At 27.4% G+C, this 22,253-nt stretch overlaps 2 protein-coding genes across 3 annotated transcripts; both read left to right on the top strand.

Moving 5' to 3' along the window:
• The first annotated feature begins 794 nt into the window (after positions 1–794).
• Positions 795–7,363, top strand: LOC111028609 (gamma-glutamyltranspeptidase 1-like). Of its 2 annotated transcripts, XM_022307332.1 has the most exons (11): positions 795–1,028; positions 2,442–2,487; positions 2,971–3,174; positions 3,829–4,049; positions 4,217–4,412; positions 4,856–5,056; positions 5,289–5,517; positions 5,599–5,789; positions 5,889–6,129; positions 6,956–7,069; positions 7,144–7,296. In XM_022307332.1, the coding sequence occupies exons 2-11, from the start codon at positions 2,474–2,476 to the stop codon at positions 7,294–7,296; spliced, it is 1,764 nt and encodes a 587-aa protein (XP_022163024.1). In that variant the 5' UTR covers positions 795–1,028; positions 2,442–2,473. The 2 variants fall into 2 exon arrangements, with proteins under 2 accessions (XP_022163024.1, XP_022163025.1); XM_022307333.1 differs by lacking the exon at positions 795–1,028 and having other exon boundaries at positions 2,474–2,487; positions 7,144–7,363.
• A 3,283-nt stretch (positions 7,364–10,646) lies between these two features.
• LOC111028608 (gamma-glutamyltranspeptidase 1-like) lies at positions 10,647–20,784 on the top strand. Its single transcript, XM_022307331.1, has 10 exons — positions 10,647–10,978; positions 15,917–16,132; positions 16,641–16,861; positions 17,810–18,005; positions 18,234–18,434; positions 18,679–18,907; positions 18,978–19,168; positions 19,555–19,795; positions 20,209–20,322; positions 20,401–20,784. The coding sequence occupies exons 1-10, from the start codon at positions 10,875–10,877 to the stop codon at positions 20,560–20,562; spliced, it is 1,875 nt and encodes a 624-aa protein (XP_022163023.1). The 5' UTR covers positions 10,647–10,874; the 3' UTR covers positions 20,563–20,784.
• Positions 20,785–22,253: the final 1,469 nt, after the last annotated feature.

Raw genomic sequence — 22,253 nt, 5'->3', positions numbered from 1 at the left:
TATCTAGATACCATTATTATAATTTATCTTTATCTAGATAAAATTTTATTTATCTGGCCTCAACACTAGTCGTTAGATAAACGTACATAATGATGAATAGTTTCTAATCTATGGTTAACATTTTTGAAATTACAACATAATATTCAAAATGTAATACGTTATGGAAAAAGTTATTATTTTTCGTTTATATAATATCAAATTTCGTAAAAATTATAATTACAAATTTTGGAAAATAAAATTGAGTATATGTATTTTTGTTAGTGTAAATTAAAACGTATGGGAGACCATGTATTAATTTTTTTCAATTAAGCAATAAAAATTAAAACATTATTTTTATCAACATGTATTGAAGAAAAAGACTTATACCTACATGATATTATATTATTTAGTACTTCCTTTTTTTCTAAACACCCATGACATATGAATGCATTCATCGCACGATTTTCAGAATTTAAAAAGAGATTATGGTTTATTTTAATATAGATATCACGTCATAATTGAATATAATTTATTTTTATTTTCTAATTTTGATTCACTTACAATTTTTTACAAATATTATTTACTTTACTGACACATAAGTTTTACATTAGTCACTTCAGTTATTCGTATTTATTAGTACATAATTGTAATCGAATTATGTGCGCTCAGCTTGTCTGATAATATTAATAGATATTTAAAATAATTGGTTTTTATCTCACTGCAATAATTTGTGTATGATAGCTATGAAGTCTGTTCTAATTAAATAAAAATAACAATCATATCAGTGGGTCAAAGATTATGCTTATGCCATGGTATAGTATAGATTTAAAATATGCGTTTACCATACCTTCATATATAAACCACCAATAGTGTCCTTTCAGCATGTTCAAGATATTTTATATTTGTCAAAGAAAACTAAAGAACTATGACTCATAGACTATGAGTTAACTCTTTAAAAACAAAATTCTTATGATGTTAAACATAATAAATATCTATTTCATACCGGGGAACATTACTGTCACAGATTAAAATAGTAGTCTACAGTCAAGGTAAAATATTATTATTTATATTTAACTTATTAGTTTCACAATTTGCTCATATTCACAAATTTTAAATTGAAGACTATTGATAGTTTGAGGACGTATTTAAAAAAAAAAAATGAAGTTTTTTAACATAAAGGTATAAAACTAAATAATGCAACTTAAATAAAAAAAATTTGAAGAGTCGTTAAAAACTGGAAAAAAATGGGGTAAGTAGATGACAGCTCTGTTGTATAGTAGAAGTCAACGTCAAGCGTAGGCCACGAGTTGAGAAGGCTACTGTAATAGAAGTGTTAAATATAAATTCAATGATCAATTATTGCATACGAAAAACGATTTTGAGCATTAATCTAGGTTAGAGTTTGTAAGCCTATTATCAGATATTATCAAATAATATATTGTTATTAATTATTTTAGTAATTTATTTAACTATTATTATTGAGGTATGAGCTATAAATAGGCAATAGCATGAAATAAATCTAAATGTTTTGAAAATGTACTTGTGTATATTATTATAAAATTTGATAATATGCGTTATATACATAAATAAGGTTCAAACACCCAAGAAAAATATTTTTCAATTTCAAAAAAATAACTGAAATCGTTATCTCTTGTTTTAGTATTGAATTTTATCAAAATGTTGAATTAAAATGTCTATAAAACAAAAACAATATTTCGGTTTTAATATGAAATACTTAAGCAAACCTTGTATTCAATTTTCAAACCAGCTAAATAAATTAAAGACCAAACATTTTTAATTAATTTCGTCTAAACTTCAAATGCTTATAACAAATTTTTTTATGTACCTCTATTATTTTTTATCAACTTATGATGAGGAACTTTGTATTACGTTAATAAACTCTTAAGCTGTGCTAAAATTGTAAAGCTACATTTTTAGGAAAAAACTAAAAAGCAACAAAAAAGATAAATTTCTATAAATAAATATTATAATATATACATTTTATCCAGTGTTTAAAGTGGCAACAATTTTGAGGGGTGACTTAGTCACCAAAAGTTAACAAGCGTTAACGAGTTCTTACCAAAGCGTATAACCAACCTAACTGTTTTAATATGCCCACGAGGTCTACACCTCCATCATTTTTTATTCATTCACACATCTTTATTTATAAAAAGTTGATGTTTACATGTTGTAAATCAAATTTCTCGACTAATTCCATCTATCGTTTTTTAGACGCATCGTTAAGAGTAAAAGTATTAAGTACCTACCTATATAACTGTTTATAGGTACAGTCTTAGTTTTCGTTATCTGTACGATTATACAGTTTTAAATTATAATATTTATTATATAATAAGTGAATGTTGTACAAGTTGTAAGACACACGCTAGTGTGAAGTGAATATTGACAAATGGTCATAATTATTAATCATACAATTTAAGTAAGAATTCACATTTTTATTTTAGTTATTGAAAAACATTTTTACGAAGACCGCAACATGGCTATATGCAGGTACGTTTTATTTAAGTTTGTACTACCTAATTATCTCTTCTATTGTGTATTAATTCTTAAACCATACAATTTTGAAATTCATGTCTAGATACTATAGTGGAAATATTATCTATTTAATAGCATGGATATACATATTATATTTAATTAATTTAAAAAAAAAACAATTTCTTATCAAAAAATACTGCTATTACACTCAGTTTACGGCAAAAAACAAATGTTTATTTAACTGAGGTCAATTCAGTGTAAGTAAATTAGACCAATTCTGAGGTATATTTCGTTTTATTTTTAGCAAAACCATTTTACTGACATTAAAACTGAATTTTAAGACATAACCGTGTATGATGTATAAGTATAATATTATTAAAATTTGTGTCGAATTTGGGGAGTTAAAAATCATACCAACACTGTTCCGAATAATTTAAATAATATAATCACTGACGTTTATCATTCACCCGGAAGGATAATATTGTTTCTTTTTTTCAGATTACAATCGAATCGTTGCCTTATTCTGGTAGGACTGACGATATTGATAGCTATAGTTTCACTTTTTTTCGTATTCTCGCAACATGACGTCGTAAACGAAATCTCCGACCCGGAATTCGAGTTGCCCCCGTCGAGTATGCCGATGGGTTTGTACAGCAAAGTCGGAGTAGTATCAAACGGTGGACCGTGTGCACAAATTGGAGTGTAATTATATGCATTGACATTATACCTATAACGTGATTTCTTTATGCAGTATCTTCAACCTTGACCAACCGTTAATAATTAATTTAGTGCTATTACTTTAATGTATTTATTTTCAATTCATTTGCTTCACATAATTGAATGAAATACTTTTTACTTTAATAATATATATATATATATATTTTTAATAATTAAAAATATATAATGATCCAATTCTAAAACTCACGTACTTCCATCTTGAGTACCACCAGTTAAAAACCACTATAATAGACAGTAATGTGTACAAGAATACTATAAAAATGAATATGATTATTTTCTAACAATTAAAATAAATATACATCCCATATAACATTTAAATGTTAACGATTTTTAACGTTGATAAATGTTAAAATTCGTAAATATTATGATTATTATATTTTATTATTTCAAACATTTAGAATTAACAGTAAATCCCCCACTGCCCACACAATAACTTTAGGTATTAACTCTAATACAAATCTAACAAACAGTTTGAACATTTTATCTATAAAACTGTTTTTACATAATATAATTATTAATTATGTCATATACATTAAATCTATCTGGTATTTATGACATTTAAAAATGGTTGTAGCCAAGTATACGTTTTTATTTATTCTCTGTATTGTTTTGTAAAAGGGACGTGATATCGAAAGGTGGAAATGCCGTTGATGCTGCTATAGCTACGATGATATGCGATGGTGCTTTATGTCCTCAATATAGGGGTTTGGGTGGAGGATTTTTAATGAGTATATACAACGCCACAACCAAGAAAGTCATGTCAATCGACGCACGGGAAACAGCACCATCGGGGGCAACTGAATCCATGTTTGTAAAAGAACCTAAAAAATCTGTATACGGTACGTACCGTAGAAACACGAAATAAAAAATAAATATTAAAGATATAAATTGCTGTTTGTTAATTTAAATATGAATTAATGTTTTTAAAAACTATATATTAAATATATGAGAATTTAAACATCTTATTTGGATGATTTTATTCATTTTTAAACAAAAAAATATGTAGGTGGTTTGGCAGTTGCAGTTCCGGGAGAACTTAAAGGCTATTCGACTATCTATAATTTATATGGTGGTCAAGTTCCATGGCCATCACTATTTGAACCAACTATAAAATTATGTGAAGAGGGCATGCTAATCAGCAAACGTCTCGAGTCATGCCTAAAGAGTGAAGAAGACTTGATAAAAAATGACCCAATTCTCAGGTACAGTGAAAGCTTACATTATTTTGTATGTATACTTGAGTTTTTTCGTACCTGTTTAAACAATAAAATAAAATAAATTTATCAGACTATTTATACAATATACAATGTTTATGGTTTTATAAATCAATCATCAAAAGTTGTTAAAGATTTAAATAACATTAAATCGACTTTCACTGAAAAAAATAAAATAAGGACATAGCATACGCAGATCACATATTAGACCAGCTATCGGCCTAGATCATCATCATATCGTATTTTCAATTGAATTCCGAGCTTTCTGAAATTATATTCTTCGATATTTTGGCGATTGTTATTAATATTTGTCATTACAACTTGACATAATGTATTATTGAGAAAAACAAAGCATTTTTACCAGTTATTAGGTATTAACATAGACAAGCTATAAATTGCATAGCTCAATAATTTCGAAATTTGTTTTTTAGAAAAGCTTTTTTTAACGAAGACACTGGACATGTAAAGATAGCTGGGGAAATGTACACGTTACCAAAGTTAGCAGAAACTATGAAAGTCATAGCAGCAGAAGGTGTAGATGCCATATATAATGGTTCGTTAACGACACAGTTTTTAGAAGACTTAAAAAAAGTAAATGGGATAATCACAAAAGAAGATTTAGCCAACTATAAGTGAGTATAATGTTATGATTTTATAAGCTTTCTAATTAATTTTGGTTTTTGATAATATTTTTAGCTATTTAAAAATAATTAATATATAGTTGTGTGTTGTCAATTAAGTTAATTTTATTGAATTTTAACAAAACTAAAAGTGCGAAGCTATATTTTCAATCTTGAACTAATAGATTTCATTGTTAAAATGTTTGAAATGATTCACAAACTAAACGAAAATAAATATTTTCAGAGTTGAAGTCGAAGAATCTCTTTCTGTGAACTTAAAAAATGGGCATTCAATACACGCTGGGCCACCTCCTAGTTCTGGTATAATACTAGCTTACATACTCAGAGTGTTAGACGGCATGTTGCCCGCACCCAGCCCCGGCTTAGAAGCACATCGTTTGGTGGAGGCATTTAAATTTGGGTACGGTGAGAGAACCCATTTGGGCGATCACAAATTCGTTAACGTGTCTCAAGTATGTTTTATCGACCAAATACATTATGACCATCCGCAGTTGACGTTTAGTGATTACGAATTTTGGAAATTGTTTTCGTAGATTTTCGATAAAGTGAAATCGGACGGTTACATAAATAAAATACGTAGTCAAATATTCGATAATTTCACCTCGTTAGACCCTAAATACTATGGAGGTGATTTTGATATGCCAGAAAATCACGGAACTGCCAACATGGTCGTGATTGATTCGACGGGAAACGCCGTCATAAGTACTAGTACAATAAACACACTGTGAGTGTCAATCTACACGAGTTACTCGACATTTATAATTTAACATCAAATATTAATCACAAGACTTGTTTTAACTTACCGACTTCGTTTTTATGTCAGCTTTGGTTGTGGTTTCACGTCTCCTAGCACCGGTATACTTCTGAATAATGAAATGGACGATTTTTCTACTCCCGGGGTCGTTAATTATTACGGTATTCCGTCTTCACCGGCCAATTATATAGAGCCGGGCAAACGACCAATGTCTTCAATGTGCCCAACAATTATCACAGACAAAAATAAGGATTTTGTTCTCGCAGTAGGAGCGGCGGGAGGATCAAAGATCACGCTGGCAATTGCCTACGTAAGATTATTTTATCTTAATTTCTATAATAGTTATTTGGTTTTGGATTTCTGTTATAATATTACCTACGAATACCCGGGTATACCGCCGTATTAGCATCCATCACAACTTTTATTCATCGTAGTCTAGACATACTATTTTTGATTTTGATGGAACATTCAAACATTATTTCACGATATTTTTTTCCTAAATTCGTAGGTATTAGATTAGCTATCATTTATCGCCATTATCTGTGGTAAGGTAATTCCTTTATTATTTTATTGACATAAGATTATATTTGTACATGTACCTACAACTGTTGTACTATTTTTTTCTTATATTATTTAATTAAATGTATTTTGAACGAATATTTGTATTGTAATCACGTGCATCTAATGTAAGTTAATTCGAACATAACGTTTTTTATTGGGGCTGTAAAACATTAATTATTGATTAAATTAAAAATTTCCTTCTATAAACTCATAATATCGACATATATAAATCTTGAACTCGACACTCCCACAGAGTGTGCTTCAAACATCATGAATGTTACTAGCATTTTATTGTAACGTTTATTATAGTTCTAATCTGATATATTTAAAGTCAATTTATCTTAATCCTAATTGCTTTTCTACAGATTTCAATATTGCAGCCTGTCTTTAAATATATATGTATTTGTATAGTATAATAAGCTATTGTAAATAAAGCATTCGTATTGTAACGAAAAATGTAAAAGCGATTGAATGAACAACATAACCAATTTTATTATGCTATTATATATCAAACTAAATAATATTCTATTCTACACTGTACATGATTTAAAATACTGAGACATTATTATTTTAAGGTGTCTGCTCTTAAATTATGGTGCAATAAAACGCTGAAAGAAGTTATAGACAAACCAAGAATTTTCCACCAACTTGTACCAATGCAAGTTCAGTATGAATACGGAACGACAAGAGTAATATTAAATACGACATTTTTACAAAATATTTTTATGATAATAATATTTACTTACCTTGTTGTATTGTTTAGGATGTAATACAAACACTTAAAGATATTGGTCATCCAGTGATCCGACTGACAACTACAGCATCTTCGGCAGCAACAGCTATCGCCAAATCGGCTTCCGGAATGATAGAAGCTATGCCAGATTATCGACGACCAGGAAATTCATCTGGATACTAAACCATAATAATAATTTTAAAAAAATTGTTCATTTTTGTATAATATACGTATATTATTCATGATAATATCAATATTTAACTTTTTTAAATGTACTTTTTTCCTAAAAATTGAATACAATGCAATAAATGATTTGAATACTTACATCGAAATATGAATGATATTAATATTAACTTATTATTAATTTTTTTCTATTTTTGTATTGCTTCATTATTCATACTTGATAATAATTAACGCAAATAACTCTTCTTTTCTGAAACTTTGACATTTTCTTATCTAAACTTAATCTAAATAATTTTAAGACTGACTTCATAATTTTATACTCGTATGATGTTATGTTACATTAATTATTCTTTATTTTGAATATTAATATCCGGCGTACAATAATAATAATAATAATGTACAGTATTCGTTACAAATTTACGAAATTATTTTCATTTTTAAAACAAAGCGTTGTATGAAATATTCTTATAAATCGTATTTTTATTTTCAAAATTTCAAAGATAACAGAAAAAACACATGACATTATAATGTGAAGTCTAATAAACCAATTCAAAGACATAATATAATCTGAGAGAGATAAAATCTTGACAAATCTCATCAGCTTCTATGATATTTTATATGACCTTCTATTACTTATCTATTTTCAACCTTTGTGTATGTGATGATAGATAACCTATATACTTTTTAATGCAATCGTAAATTTAGTGGCATGGTAGTTGTTTTTAAACTAATTTTTAAATTTTGTAGAATATTAAATATTAAAATATAGTGGTCTGAAAATTTAGTCATTTGTAGAACTTAAGTCTCAAGCTTATCATCTTCGTACTAATTCATCACAAGGTAAATGTCTTAGACGGCGTTTTGGATAGGCAATTTAGGAACGCTTTTATTTAGAACAATATTCAAGTGTATTATACGTTATTTGATGTATTGATTTAGATTTTAGATAGATAATAAAAGGTGTTTGAAAAATTAAAAAAAAATTTGAAATGATCTAATCACCCATGTTTTTATTAATTTTTATATTTGATATCTTTTTATTTATAGAACTAGTAATAAGGAAATTAATATAAAAAAATTAATTTAAATTATATTAAACATTTAAAAAAAAACTTTAATTCGAGCTTTAAATACTTTGTATTATATTGACGGCATTTTCTTTTTGCATCCGACATTTTTGGAAAAAAAATTTCAAAAAACACGTTTTAACCGACTGAATATTCGAGTATAATAACGAAAACTAATACAACATGCGCGGGTCAAATCAAACTGTGTACTAAAAGGTTGGATATAGGTACCAGCTATAATAAAATATAATGTCCCCTCACAATCGCTAAAATAATAAAGATAATAAATTTTGTCAACAATCAAAGATAAGTTATTGTGCATTGCTCAACATAGTACCTATTAGTAACTAATAGTTATTATGTGGATTATCAAGTATGTGTTATTTTTATAGGTCGCACCATGTACAACGTTTTTGCTTAAACACGCTTGCCGCCCCTCTATTGCCCAAAACTAGTTCACTGCCCCTCGGTGACATTTCACCGCCCACTGGGGGAACAATATCGCCTCCGTTGAGAACCACTGATCTAGAAAATAAATATAGGTATAACATTAACGAAAAAATTGTTATAAATGTTGATAGTATTGTTATATTTACCTTCGAATCAAAATTACTTATTGTATTTCGTATGTATACATAGATTATAATAGTTTGTATTTAATATTATATGATGATGTTAGAGGTTGTGGTGGACTAGTAGTGACTTATGAAGTCATGATATATACATTACTTGTATTGAAAACTAATAGGCTTGAGATACAATTTTTAAACGTGTGACTTATAAGTTTAAGGTAAATTTGATCTAGTAAAGTCCATTAGTGAAACCTTTTATTTTTAAATTGTAAGTAGGTACAACTTAAATATTTAGTTTAAAACCACAAACATTTATATTAACAAAATAATAAATCCATCTAGTGTAAAATTGTATTAAAAAACAATAATAATAATAATAATTTATCATTGATATCTCTTTAGACTTTAGTGATATGAATTTTAAAAAATGATTCATACTTACAGGTTAATATTTCTTCTATCATTATTATAATTTTAATGTTAAATTATATTTATTTTATAGATAGATTTAACAATTTAATTTAAAATAATTGTTTTATTTTACTGTATATTGACTATTGAGAAGTATATTAACGCATATATAGCATACGTCTTATAGTGATTAATGTGCATTCTCTTCAAGCTCATATTATTTTTATTTTTTCATCAAAATAATATTTACAATCTGTGTCAGAATAGCACAATATACAATTATGATAATTTATATACATTTTAGCAGTGAATAATACGAGGATGGAGGACAATCAGTGATGGAATTTCAACGTGATACATTTTAGGTTAATAAATCTTTACGATATTTTTTGTCGAGTCGATGGATGGGATTTATGGGTGTGTATTGAATCATATTTGCAATACTAACGGATTGGTATGAAAATTTAGTTTGAAGTAAAAAGATCTTTTAGAGTTGGTGGCTAATACTAATTGGTCAACTGATTAATTTTTAAGGTCAGAGGGTAGTGTGGTGTTAGATACAAACCAAGGTGCAGAGATTATCACAAGAAGAATGATCGACTGGAATGCTTGTATAGTGCGAATTTGAGACGGCTCAGCACAGCCTCAAATTTGGATCGCATATGCCTATATGGGTGGCAAAGGAGTTTTATACGTGAAACAATTAGTGCAGATGAGAGCTTTGATTTTTTAATTAGATGAAGTAGATGTAATAAACTGTCGAGGGTTTTTCTATAAGATGGGGGCCCTTAGTTATTTTTTTATCAAGAATAACACTAATATATTTGACATTAGCAGATTATGGGATTTGAGTATCCCGAACTCATATTATTATATTAAAAACTAAACAATGGGTTGCCAGCATATTATAATCCTGAAATGATTTTCTCAGGGAATAGTTAAGAAATTACACTGGAAGAAATCGGATGTATTGTTGTCCTCCTTCATCAATAAGTGGCACCTGTACATAGTTCCAAATAAATAGCCAGAATGAAGCTAACAATTAAATTTTTAAATTTAATTATGAGCACTAATAATAACTTTCATTTACTAATATTATATTTATTGTTATTGCTTTATTTGTGTGTTATATTAAACGGTCAAATTATTAGCACGCTCGAAAGTTTAATGGCTAGTATGATCATTATTGGTTATCACTTATCAGGTGCGTTCGATTATTGAGCATTAATTAGTATCGGTCGTAGGTATGTTATACATTTGCGTAATATGCACTACCGCAAGCAACATGGCAGTGGAATTTATCTAGTGAATAAAAAAAAAAAAAATTCATTTGGGCATTAACAAAAATATTACCACTGACAACCTTTACTTCTACAACCACTACCGCAATACTCGGATAAGTAATTAATAAGTCGTTGATTCCGAATCACGCAGTAACCGGTTTTCGCTGTCCGTTTCGTTCGATTTTTATGCTAATCATTAGTTTCACACTCAATATTCATAATTATTTGTTATTTCATAATATCAAATGGATAAAAATCGTTATGATGCCGATTCCGATGTCAATATATCGTCCTTCGACGTAAATGACAAAACACCGATATTAGGATCTCCGCATAAGAACAGTTCTAAGTGAGTTGACAGTTTTTTTTAAACTTTATATTATTGGGACGAGTTTAAATAGTTTTAAAAATAGTTATCATTAAACTTAAGATTAAATAAATATTTGTTATTTTTTGATAGTTGGCAACTCAATTATAATATTTACTTTCTTTAAACTAACATCAAATATATGGTTCCTCCATATTACATATTCGATACAATTTAATACAATATAATGCTATTTCATTTATTACTAGCAATGCTTTTACAGGAATCCATATATTAGTTAAGCTCAAAACTATATTTTTAATATTCAAAAATACTTTTGTTTATAATCATTCAAAAACATATAAAAAATAACAATAATAAAAGGTGGGCTAGTAAATACCGCTCTGCTGTCATAAGTTGTGCTCTAAGTTGTCATGTTGTCCACTATTATGGATATATTAAATAAGAATTAAATGATAAATCATTGCATAAAAGAAACGAGTGGGTCCATTTTCTTCAAAAATAAGATACCGTTTTCTTCCTCAAAAAAAGGTTGGTTTCCATTTTCCCCCAAATATTAAACTATTAAACAATGCAGCCGATATATCAGACTTTTTAGCTATTTATTAATTTTTTAATTAAACATAGTTTGACAAAAAGATACTATAGCGGTAATTATAAAAAATGTGATTGTTAATAACTCAATTTATTTTTTTTCATAAAATGACTTAAACATTTTTTAGTATATTCTTAATTAATTCTTCATCGGAGGAAAATGGAAAATTGAGAAAAATGGGTCAAGATTTATTCTTTTGAGGAAATTAAACGTTGGAAAAATATGGTATCTTATATTATTGGGAGAATATGATTAAGACCCGTCAAATGATTCTGAGCGAAGATGGTTTAACAGCCTATGACACTACTAATTATATTTTGTGATAGTATTGCCACTATTGCTATTTTAGTAATTTATTTTACTTTTTGCAAAACAGTAGATTAAATTAATTCATGCAGAATAATATACCTACCTTAAATGATTCATATACTCTCGAATAATATTATTAAATTACAATAAAATAACTAACTACAGTAATAAAGTTATCGTTCGTTTAAATATTTGAAACTGTGTTCATCTATTTTCTATATTTATTTGGTTACATCATGAACTACTTATAAGGGACTCTGTTTTAAATTTTCAATCCTGAACTATTAATATTGAACATTTTACTAATAATTAACTACAACATAATTTGCAAATGCTCATGATTTTGATGTCATTACTATCATAACAACTTACAAGAAACCTTGTATTAAATTTTTGACCAAACAAAAATAGTTTTATTGATATTTATAGAAAAGAAAACTAAAAAAATTTATTTTAATTTCAAATATTTATAAATAAATTAAAAGGAGAAAAAATATTTTATGAATTATTCCATTTTTAAAAAATCCAAATATTTGGGGAAAATTTCAAGTATAATCGCGGTCATTTGTTTTTGAGTTACAATAAAATAAGAAAATCGTTAATATTTAAGATTTCATACGTATACGTACATTACCTTACATGATTAGCTTAAGCCTAGTTTGTATTTATAATTTAATGTGGTTGGCTTACGTCCAAAATTCTGAATAAATATAGTATACTAAATACTAAATAAGTAATTATGTAGGTTTATGAAATGTTGATATTTGATAATAATTTTACTAAAACATTTCTTTTTTCAATATTATTTTTATTAATAATGCTTAAGCAACATAGGACTACAGTATACATTTTATAACAAATTAAATTTGCTTTGAACTACAATTTAGTATTTACATATAAAAAATAAATGTACAACTAAAAAATAATATAATAGGTAATCGTTAAACAATTATTTATTTATAACGTGAAATATTTTTGTTAACCTATAAGACATTGAGTAGGGTACTGATAGACTTGTGCAAAATTGTAAGCCAATAGATTTTTAAATGATGTGAACTCACGTGATAAAATTACATGCTGTGCGAAATACACGTGGCTTATTTTAAATGCATCTTATCAGTTTTGGATCCTGTACAGATAGTACAGATTACCTGTATATATACCTACTTAAATGTTACAGTCTACTACCATAATAATCAATTATTAATAACACAATTGAATAATTTTTTTTTCATTTTTCATTTCCTTACTTGTGTTTACCTAATATGTCACCATACCTTAATTTTAAACACACAATGTGGTATATTATTTTGTAAAGTTATAAAATTACACACTTATTCCCGAATTTTAATATTTAACTTATTATAACCATTAGACCAATATCTTTTTTTTTTATTGAACACCAATCCCATAAAAAAAAAAATGTTAAAAGTACCTTGCATATAATTTTCCAGTTGACAAACTATTAAAAAAGTATAGTATCTACTTAGCTATTATATTATGTATTCTTTTGTAGTTTGGCTATTCTGCTCTTACGTATGACTATACTACGCATAAGTACAAAGTACAATTATTGTAATCGATTAGAAATATCAATGCTCTAATTATACATAATATATTATATATTGATAACATCATATAGGTAGTAATGAATATTATTAATTAATTCTCCATCTTCTTCTCCTTTAGCTAAGTTTTCTACAATATGTGGGTTGTACCTTCATATGTTATTGATTCTGAATTTTCAAAATAATTCTTGTACTTTGCTATTATTTATATCGTTTAAAAGATGATTATTTACAAACTGATTTATCCATATACACGGTTCTTTTCAATGTTTTATTTTGAATTAAATTCAAACAAGATATTATAATACTATTAAAGTTTATTTAATTGGTTTTGTATATTATTACTATTTTTATGTTACATGAATTTAAAGAGAAGATATTATTGGCATGAATTATTTTAACACCCTGAATATCTTTTTTTATTGCACCTCATTATTACAATTCTTATAAGTTATAATTTATTTCATATGTCTTTTCGTCATATAACATTTGTTTTCACAAAATGCTAACGCCTAGTTTGACACAAACAATTATTTAATTATGTGTACTTATTACCTATACCTAATAATTTTCTCTTCGAAACTTTATCATGCATTCTTCTGGAATCAATAGTTTTGAACGTATTAGTAGGAAATAGTGGGATTATCAATTGTTTTTAAACTTTATAGTGATACTGATAATTATTGATGAATATCATATTATGTTGTATTCTTAATTGTAGAATAATATACCTAGTTAATTTTTCATACTTATTGAAAATTAAGTTATGAAGTTTAAATTAAGAGAGCGTTGTACCTGCATCTAAAACTGACAATTTTAAAAGGGTCGTAACTTGGTTGAAAATTAAAACATCAATACAAACTTACGTGGAGCTCCGGCTAATATACTTACCTTTAAGTCTTATATTAGGCCAATTCAGTATTCTAGTATTAAAAATTACACAGTAAAATAGATCTGAACATAAGATGTATGCGCTAGGATGACGGAGTCAACTACAACTGTCAACACGTGCGTGTACGACAAATTTCTTAATGGGCAATTTAAATAAGAAAATTGATAGTGTATTGATAACAAATACAATTATTTATTCTATATATAAATCCAAGTATTAATTTGTATTACCTGATTGATAAATAATAGTTTTTTTATGTTCCATACGTTATATAGTTTTCATTGACTAGGTAATCTAGACTTTAGTTGGTGATAAATATAATAATAATTGTATCATTATTTGTTACTGTATGTATATTATACAGTTCTAGATAACCCGTTAAAAAATTTAATTGATCTTCTTGTGGCTCATTAATAATTTCATAAACATATTCATATAACATACATTTCTAACGATGAACATTAAATTTGGCTTTCCATATGATACATACTAGCTTTGTACTTTTATTTCTAATGAATATTATTATTTATTATAATAGGAAGACTTAAAAATAGATTAAATGTCTGTTTCATACAGTAGTTTAATCCTTTCCTGTGCTATATTTCATTTTGTTATGAAAAATATTATTTTATTCTTTAGTCGCCTAAATCTATTTGAGTATAGTTGTATAGTATGTATTCATATTATTTAACGTTTGGTTTTAACAAATTAATGATGATGCATTCCTTCTTATAAATAACATTATTATATAAGAACTTCAAATTTTTAAGAGAGAGCTTTTTGATTTTAAATACATATAACATTTATAATTTAGATTTAGACTATCTATATATAATAAGTAATAACCAATAGGTATCAAATTGTGTTTCTTCAATGTTAATTGCCTTTATCACTTAGTTTCTTCTGATAAATGTGAGATTGACCCGATTACTTGTTGATTGCTTATTCAGTATTCTACCTATGGAATTTGAAAAAATCATATCGGGTTCTATTTCCACTACTTCACGTATAGTTGATTATTTTTTAACTAGACTAATTGCACCTATTATTAGAATTATGTATCACATTCATCACTATTTAGAATCTTTCATTATACAAATAAATAGTTATTTTACTTTGTTTATTTAAGCAATATTCACCCAAATTACCTGTTATTAGTATTTACAACATAATTCAATATTGATAAGAAATTTTCGCTGTGTCAAAAACCTTGAAAATTTAATACAAGGTTTCTCATATTTTTTTATAATAATAATTCAAAAATATTAGATACATAGCAGAGATTTTTTTATAAGCAAATAAAGTTTAAAATCATTACAAATTATTTTTTAGCTATAAATTTATAGAATGTTTAATTTTTATAGCTAAGGATTAAAGGTTAAAATAAAGTTCTCATAAAACACATCCATTTCAATGACCCACGTGGCACCCAATGTACAACAGAGCTGTACCCACTGCCCACCTTTTTTTATATTGAAAGCCAACTGCAATTATTTTTCCTTATTCGATCATACAAAATTATTTTATTAAATATTTACTACTAATCGTATTAAACCTAATAAATGATTCCGTGGGATTGTATTGTTTATTTCCAGATTACTGTCAAAACGATGTCTTATTCTAGTTCTAGTCGGAGTGTTGCTATTTTTCGGCGTGTCAGTTGCGGCCATCGTTTTATTTTCAAAATATTATGGTTTCAACACCAGAACCCCTGACCCTGAATTTCCGTTGCCACCATCAAGTATGCCAATGGGCTTGTACCGTACGGTCGGTGTCGTATCAAACGGTGGACCGTGCGCACAAATTGGAGTGTAATGCAAATCAATATATTACTATACATTTAATTTTAAATATAATAATAGTTTGATCAACAAAAATATTTTGATGACTACATTATCCTCAAGAAGATCGTACTTCATGCATTTTAAATACTTATCCCTATAGTATATTTTTAAGCAAGCGATCATGACATCACTTATTTTCATAATGATCTATGGAGCAAAATATTCCGAATAAAAACTATTTATTTTGTTTTTATTTTTAAAAAAATATTTATTTGTATATTAACAATGAATACAAGATGTATATTCTTTTTTAAATATAACTTGCTTTTTTTTTACAGAACTTCCATATTTACAATATTTATAAACATGAATGTAGGACATTATAGTATTTTATATTCTAGTTGTCAGCAGCAATGTTCAAACCTAGTTTAAAAATCATCATATAATTTTTATTTTTTTTTAATATTTCAAACATTTGAGACGCTTGTAAATAATAAATCTGTGGTGCATTGTTAATAAATTGTTTTTTAAACAGTGATGTGATGTCGAAAGGTGGAAATGCCATAGATGCCGCAATAGCTACGATTTTATGTGACGGGGCCTTATGTCCTCATCAAATGGGTGTTGGTGGAGGATTTATAATGAGTTTCTACAATGCTACAACCAAAAAAGTAATGTCGATCAATGCACGCGAAACAGCTCCAGCCGCAGCAACTACGAACATGTTTGTAAAAGATCCAATGAGTTCTATAAATGGTATTTACTATAAATACAAATTTTAATAAGCTTTTACTTATAACCATAGACGCCATTTGAGGGAGAGGGGGCTTCGCAGTTTTAGTGTAATCTCTTGTTTTTCCTTTGAAATTTTGAACTTGATTTTATCTGTTAGACGTTTTAATTACATATGATGTTATGATATCAATATATGGTCTAAATTGTATTGTTTTATAAACTATAGCTAAAATTATAAGACATTGTGAATTGCCTGATTTTTTCCAAGCAAATAATTAATAGTTTATTAACTTGATAAACTTAAGAATTTGTATATATCCTACATTCCTACACATCTTCATTTCCTCACAATTATTATTGTATATCTAATATAATATTAATTTATCTAACTTTTGCAAATTCGTATTTAAAGATAGTGTATTACTGTGTACATGTGTGGGTAAAATAAAATGTGTCTGTTAGTCGTTAGGTATTTATAGACATTTAATATTCATATTATAAATTAATTTATATTCATTTACTACCTGCTGACTAAATTGGTACAACTCATCATATTGCTACTGAAAATCATAATAATGTCTTCAGCTTTAAGTACCTAAATATGTTCTACACTTTTAACTGACAATTTTGTTCATTACATACTTGCTACTTACACTACTCATATTTTAGTAGTAATTATTTTAGTATGAAACTATAAGTATTATGATTACAATTTATCACTTTCATAATATAACTGAACTAATTCAAAAATTGAAATCCAAGTTTAAGCTTATTGTAAATTATATTATATTTGAGTGATAAGGTAAGTTTTGAGGTACGCTTGGCAGAATATACTTACATCGCTTATCAATAAAATTAATGAGCATGATTGAGCAACGATTTTCAACTATTAGCTTTTAAAATAAGATGTCTATACAAATAAATGATAAATATCTATCAATTTTTTATTTTTGTTTTGAAACATTTCAGGAGGATTGGCTGCTGGAGTTCTAGGAGCATTTAAGGGTTATTCAGATATTTATAAATTATATGGAGGAGGAGTTTCTTGGGAATCACTTTTTGAACCAACAATAAAATTATGCGAAGATGGCATAAAGATCAGTAAACATTTAGAAATAAGTTTGAAGGATGATGTAGAATTAATAAAAGCTGATCCAATGCTCAGGTATGATATATCATGAGAATATTCCTCTGTACATTTATATCCTAAATTCAAATTTATAATACTTCAAAAAATTGTGTATTTTATACAATTGTAAGCCATTTTTATACGAGTTAAATTATATATATTACAAGAAATATATAAAAATAATTTAATATATTTAAATGCCCCCTATAGTACATTGGTACCTATTATTTAATTGTTTAAAAAGTATTCATAATTTGTTCGTAGACAAACATTTTTCGATGAAAGTACCGGACGTTCGAAAAAAACCGGAGAAATGTATAAGCTACCAAAGTTAGCCGAAACGTTAAGAACAGTAGCAAAAGAAGGTGCAGATGCCATATATAACGGATCATTAACATCGAAAATAGTAGACGACTTAAAAAAAGTTAATGGTATTATTACAAAAGAAGATTTAGCAAACTATTAGTAAGTTTACACTTCTCAAATCAAATATTCTATGAGTGTTCTGTAATATTATTTAAAAACATCAACATTTGCTTGTAAATATGGCCAAATAAGAAAAATAAAATGATCACAATTAATTTCTATTGTCAATAGTTTTTCCTACAATTGTTTTATTTAAATTATAGATTATTATTCATTACGAGTCATTCGTAATTTCCTAAATAGTAAATTAATAAAAATAAATGTCATAATATTATGTTAACAGTGTTGAAATCGAAGAATCTTTTTCCGTAAAATTAAAGAGTGGATATACAATACATGCAGGCCCACCTCCTGGTTCTGGCATAATATTAGCATTCATTCTCCGTGTATTGGACGGCATTTTACCTGCACCCAGTGCTGGCTTGGACGCACATCGTCTGGTGGAGGCATTTAAATTTGGATACGGCGAAAGAACCCATTTAGGAGATCATAAATTTGTAAACGTGTCTCAAGTATGTTTTATTAAATATAAACGTGTCATAGGTTAAGCTATAATACATTTAAATAAATTGAATTTTTCAGATTTACGATAAAGTTAAGTCGGATAGTTACATTGATAGCATACGAAATAAAATATCTGATAATTTCACTTCGTCGGACCCTAAATACTATGGAGCAGATTTTGTTATGCCAGATAATCATGGAACCGCCAATTTGGCCACAATTGATTCGAAGGGAAACGTTGTCGTATGCACCAACACAATCAATACACAGTAAGTATAGATTACCAATTTTTCCGAAATTGATCCGGAGTAATAGGCGAATTATGCCCCGAATATTCATACCACCCGGGGGTATGATTTTATTAGGTTAATAGTACCCCCGGTACAAATATCCTAGCCCCCAGGATAATAGGTAATACCCCCACGGGGGTATGAAAAACCTAGGTACCCTCGAAATGTCATACCAGGGGTACGAATATCCTAGGATATTTGAACTCCCGGTATAAGATTTTAAGGGGTATAAATATCCTAGGAGATTTGTACCAGGGGTACTATTAACCTAGGAAAATCATACCCCCGGGGGGTATTGTTGTCCTGCCACACCAGGATATAAATTACAAAATATATTAACACTCCGTATTTTATATTTATTTTAGCTTCGGCTGTGGTTTCATGTCCCCTAACACCGGTATTATTTTTAATAACCAAATGAATGATTTTTCCACCCCGGGATTGTCCAACCATTACGGAATTCCATCGTCACCGTCCAATTTCATAAAACCAGGAAAACGACCAATGTCTTCTATGTGTCCAACTATATTTACCGACGAAAATGGTGATTTTGTTCTAGCAGCAGGAGCAGCAGGTGGTTCGAAAATCACTCTTGCTACTTCCTACGTAAGATTTAATTTTATTTATTTATTTGGTTTCTAAAATTTTGATTTTCGATCTATATTGTATGCATGCAACCTAATACAAAGTTGAGAGTGATTCTTTAAACATTAAACACTATTATTATTTCAAAAGTACATTTCTTAAATTGTTTACATAATTTAAAGTGATCAAAATCAACATATTTAATATTTATGTGTAATGTACTAATGTGTATATAATATATATTGTATTCAATTAAAACATATTAAAAACGTTAATTTTTAATTAATGCTTACTGTTAAAAGAATTATCTGATATAATGTACTAAGGTATAAATAAAGTTCAGGTTATAGGGTATTGATGACTCTGAATCTGGTTTAGTATTATTTAACATTAGGTATAGAACCACAGTAATGACAAAAAAAAAATATTTCCAGGCATCCGCTCTAAGACTATGGTACAATAAAACATTGAAGGAAGTAATAGATAAACCTAGAATTTACCATCAACTTATGCCTATGCAAGTTCAATACGAATACGGAACGACTAAGGTGGAATATAAATATGATATACATATATATATTTCATAAAATAATATAATATTAAAATCGTGTCTTTTCATTTTTCAGGATGTAGTACAAAAACTTAAAGATATTGGTCATACAGTAATTAGATTGAAAGATAATGGCGGATCAGGTGGTTCAGCAGCATCAGCTATTGCCAGGTCTCCGTCAGGAATGATCGAGGCTATGCCAGATTTCCGCCGGAAAGGAAATTCGTCAGGATATTAATAAGATTATGTGCATTTATTGTTCCAATCATGATGATGTATGCTCAAGACTATTTGTTTATTTAATATATTTTGATCAAAGTCATGTGAAATTTACAATATTACTTATTACTATGAACTATTTATATATGTATATATATTATATTTAAACAAACCACTATAATTAATAATACTAATTAGTTTAATTTATGATTGCAAATACATCACAATATAACTATTGTAACTATTTCTATTTTCAATGAATAACAATGAATGATTCTTTTCTAAAGGTTTGTTGTTTGTATCACAATAAGATCGTTCTTATGAAAATGTGTAGCCCTTTCCATATTTTTTCTTTCCGACGATTATCAAAATATCAACTGATGAGAAAGTATATTTTTTAAGCAGTAAATTATTCTGAAAACCTCAAATTGGTTTCATAATTGGTCAAGTATAAACAAATATTGGAACATCTACAGTACCCGAGTGTTGGAAAAGGTGGTCCATCAATAAACTTAGAAATTCAAAAAAATATTATTTGAATAAATTAATTGTTATAAGGAACATGGGAGATGAGCCTACTTCTCGAATCACCCTCTATAATATTGTCAGTTTGTGTATGTTTTAAGATAATATAAGGTAAGGTACGTATTCATACGATTTAATAATGGTTCGTAAGAAATTTAATTTTTTCGAAAAAATGTTTGTAAAAAAATATGTATAGGTAAAGAAGGTACCTATTTAAATATTACTCTAATTGTATTCTGATAGACAGCTGTGTCTAAAAGAGTATCGCTCATACAGTTGCATATACAATTGGTTATAAATTACATATACAAATTGCGTCAATTTCATTTAAGATTGAAGACGTAGCCGATGTAGGACGTACTGCTGTACATCTAGATATTTATATATAATATATAGATGTTTGAATGTTTCATTCAAAATTATTACAACATAGTTCATGATAAATTACACAATTATATACCACACTTTTTAATCATGTCACATAGACATCGGGAACACATCAGCATAATGTATTAATGTTATAAATAATAGAGTTTAAAAGATATTTACACATTTACACATACAACACTTACAAATTCCACATATACGAAATGCTATATAGAACTCTAATTAGTATTTTTTATAGCCACGTTCTCTTATATTGTTATACTAAGATATCGCACTACAATATATTATATATTTATATTCTTATAATATGTTACATGCTACCTACTCATTTATGGTTTATGTAGATTATAATCATAAATATCACCTGATCGGTTACTACAGTCAAGTAAACATTATGTACAACTAAAATTCGTTATATTGTGTAAATGCATTCATCAAAAATATATATCTTTAGTAATCAGAACTGTAAATTGTATGTATTTGCAAGTTTTTTTCACAACTTTGTAGAAGGAAATAAGTTGATCAAAAATGATTTGCATTATAGAAACCCACAACTACGCTTTAACTATTATAGTGCATGTTATGTACTTACGGAACTCTATTCCGTCCAAAGACATATAAAGATATATATAATTATGTTAGTTGGTTATACAATTTGTATCATTTTATATAGTATAATATTAAACAATTAACAATTAAACAAGCCACAGAAGGATATGTAAAACATTTTTATAATTAATCTTTAGTCTTAAAAAACAAATAAGATACTCGATATAGTTCACCAAAATTTAAATGTGT

This window comes from Myzus persicae, unplaced genomic scaffold (assembly GCF_001856785.1).
Source record: "Myzus persicae strain clone G006 unplaced genomic scaffold, MPER_G0061.0, whole genome shotgun sequence".
In the NCBI taxonomy this organism is placed as follows: Eukaryota; Metazoa; Arthropoda; class Insecta; order Hemiptera; family Aphididae; genus Myzus; species Myzus persicae.
This window is presented reverse-complemented; position numbering and strand designations above follow the sequence as displayed.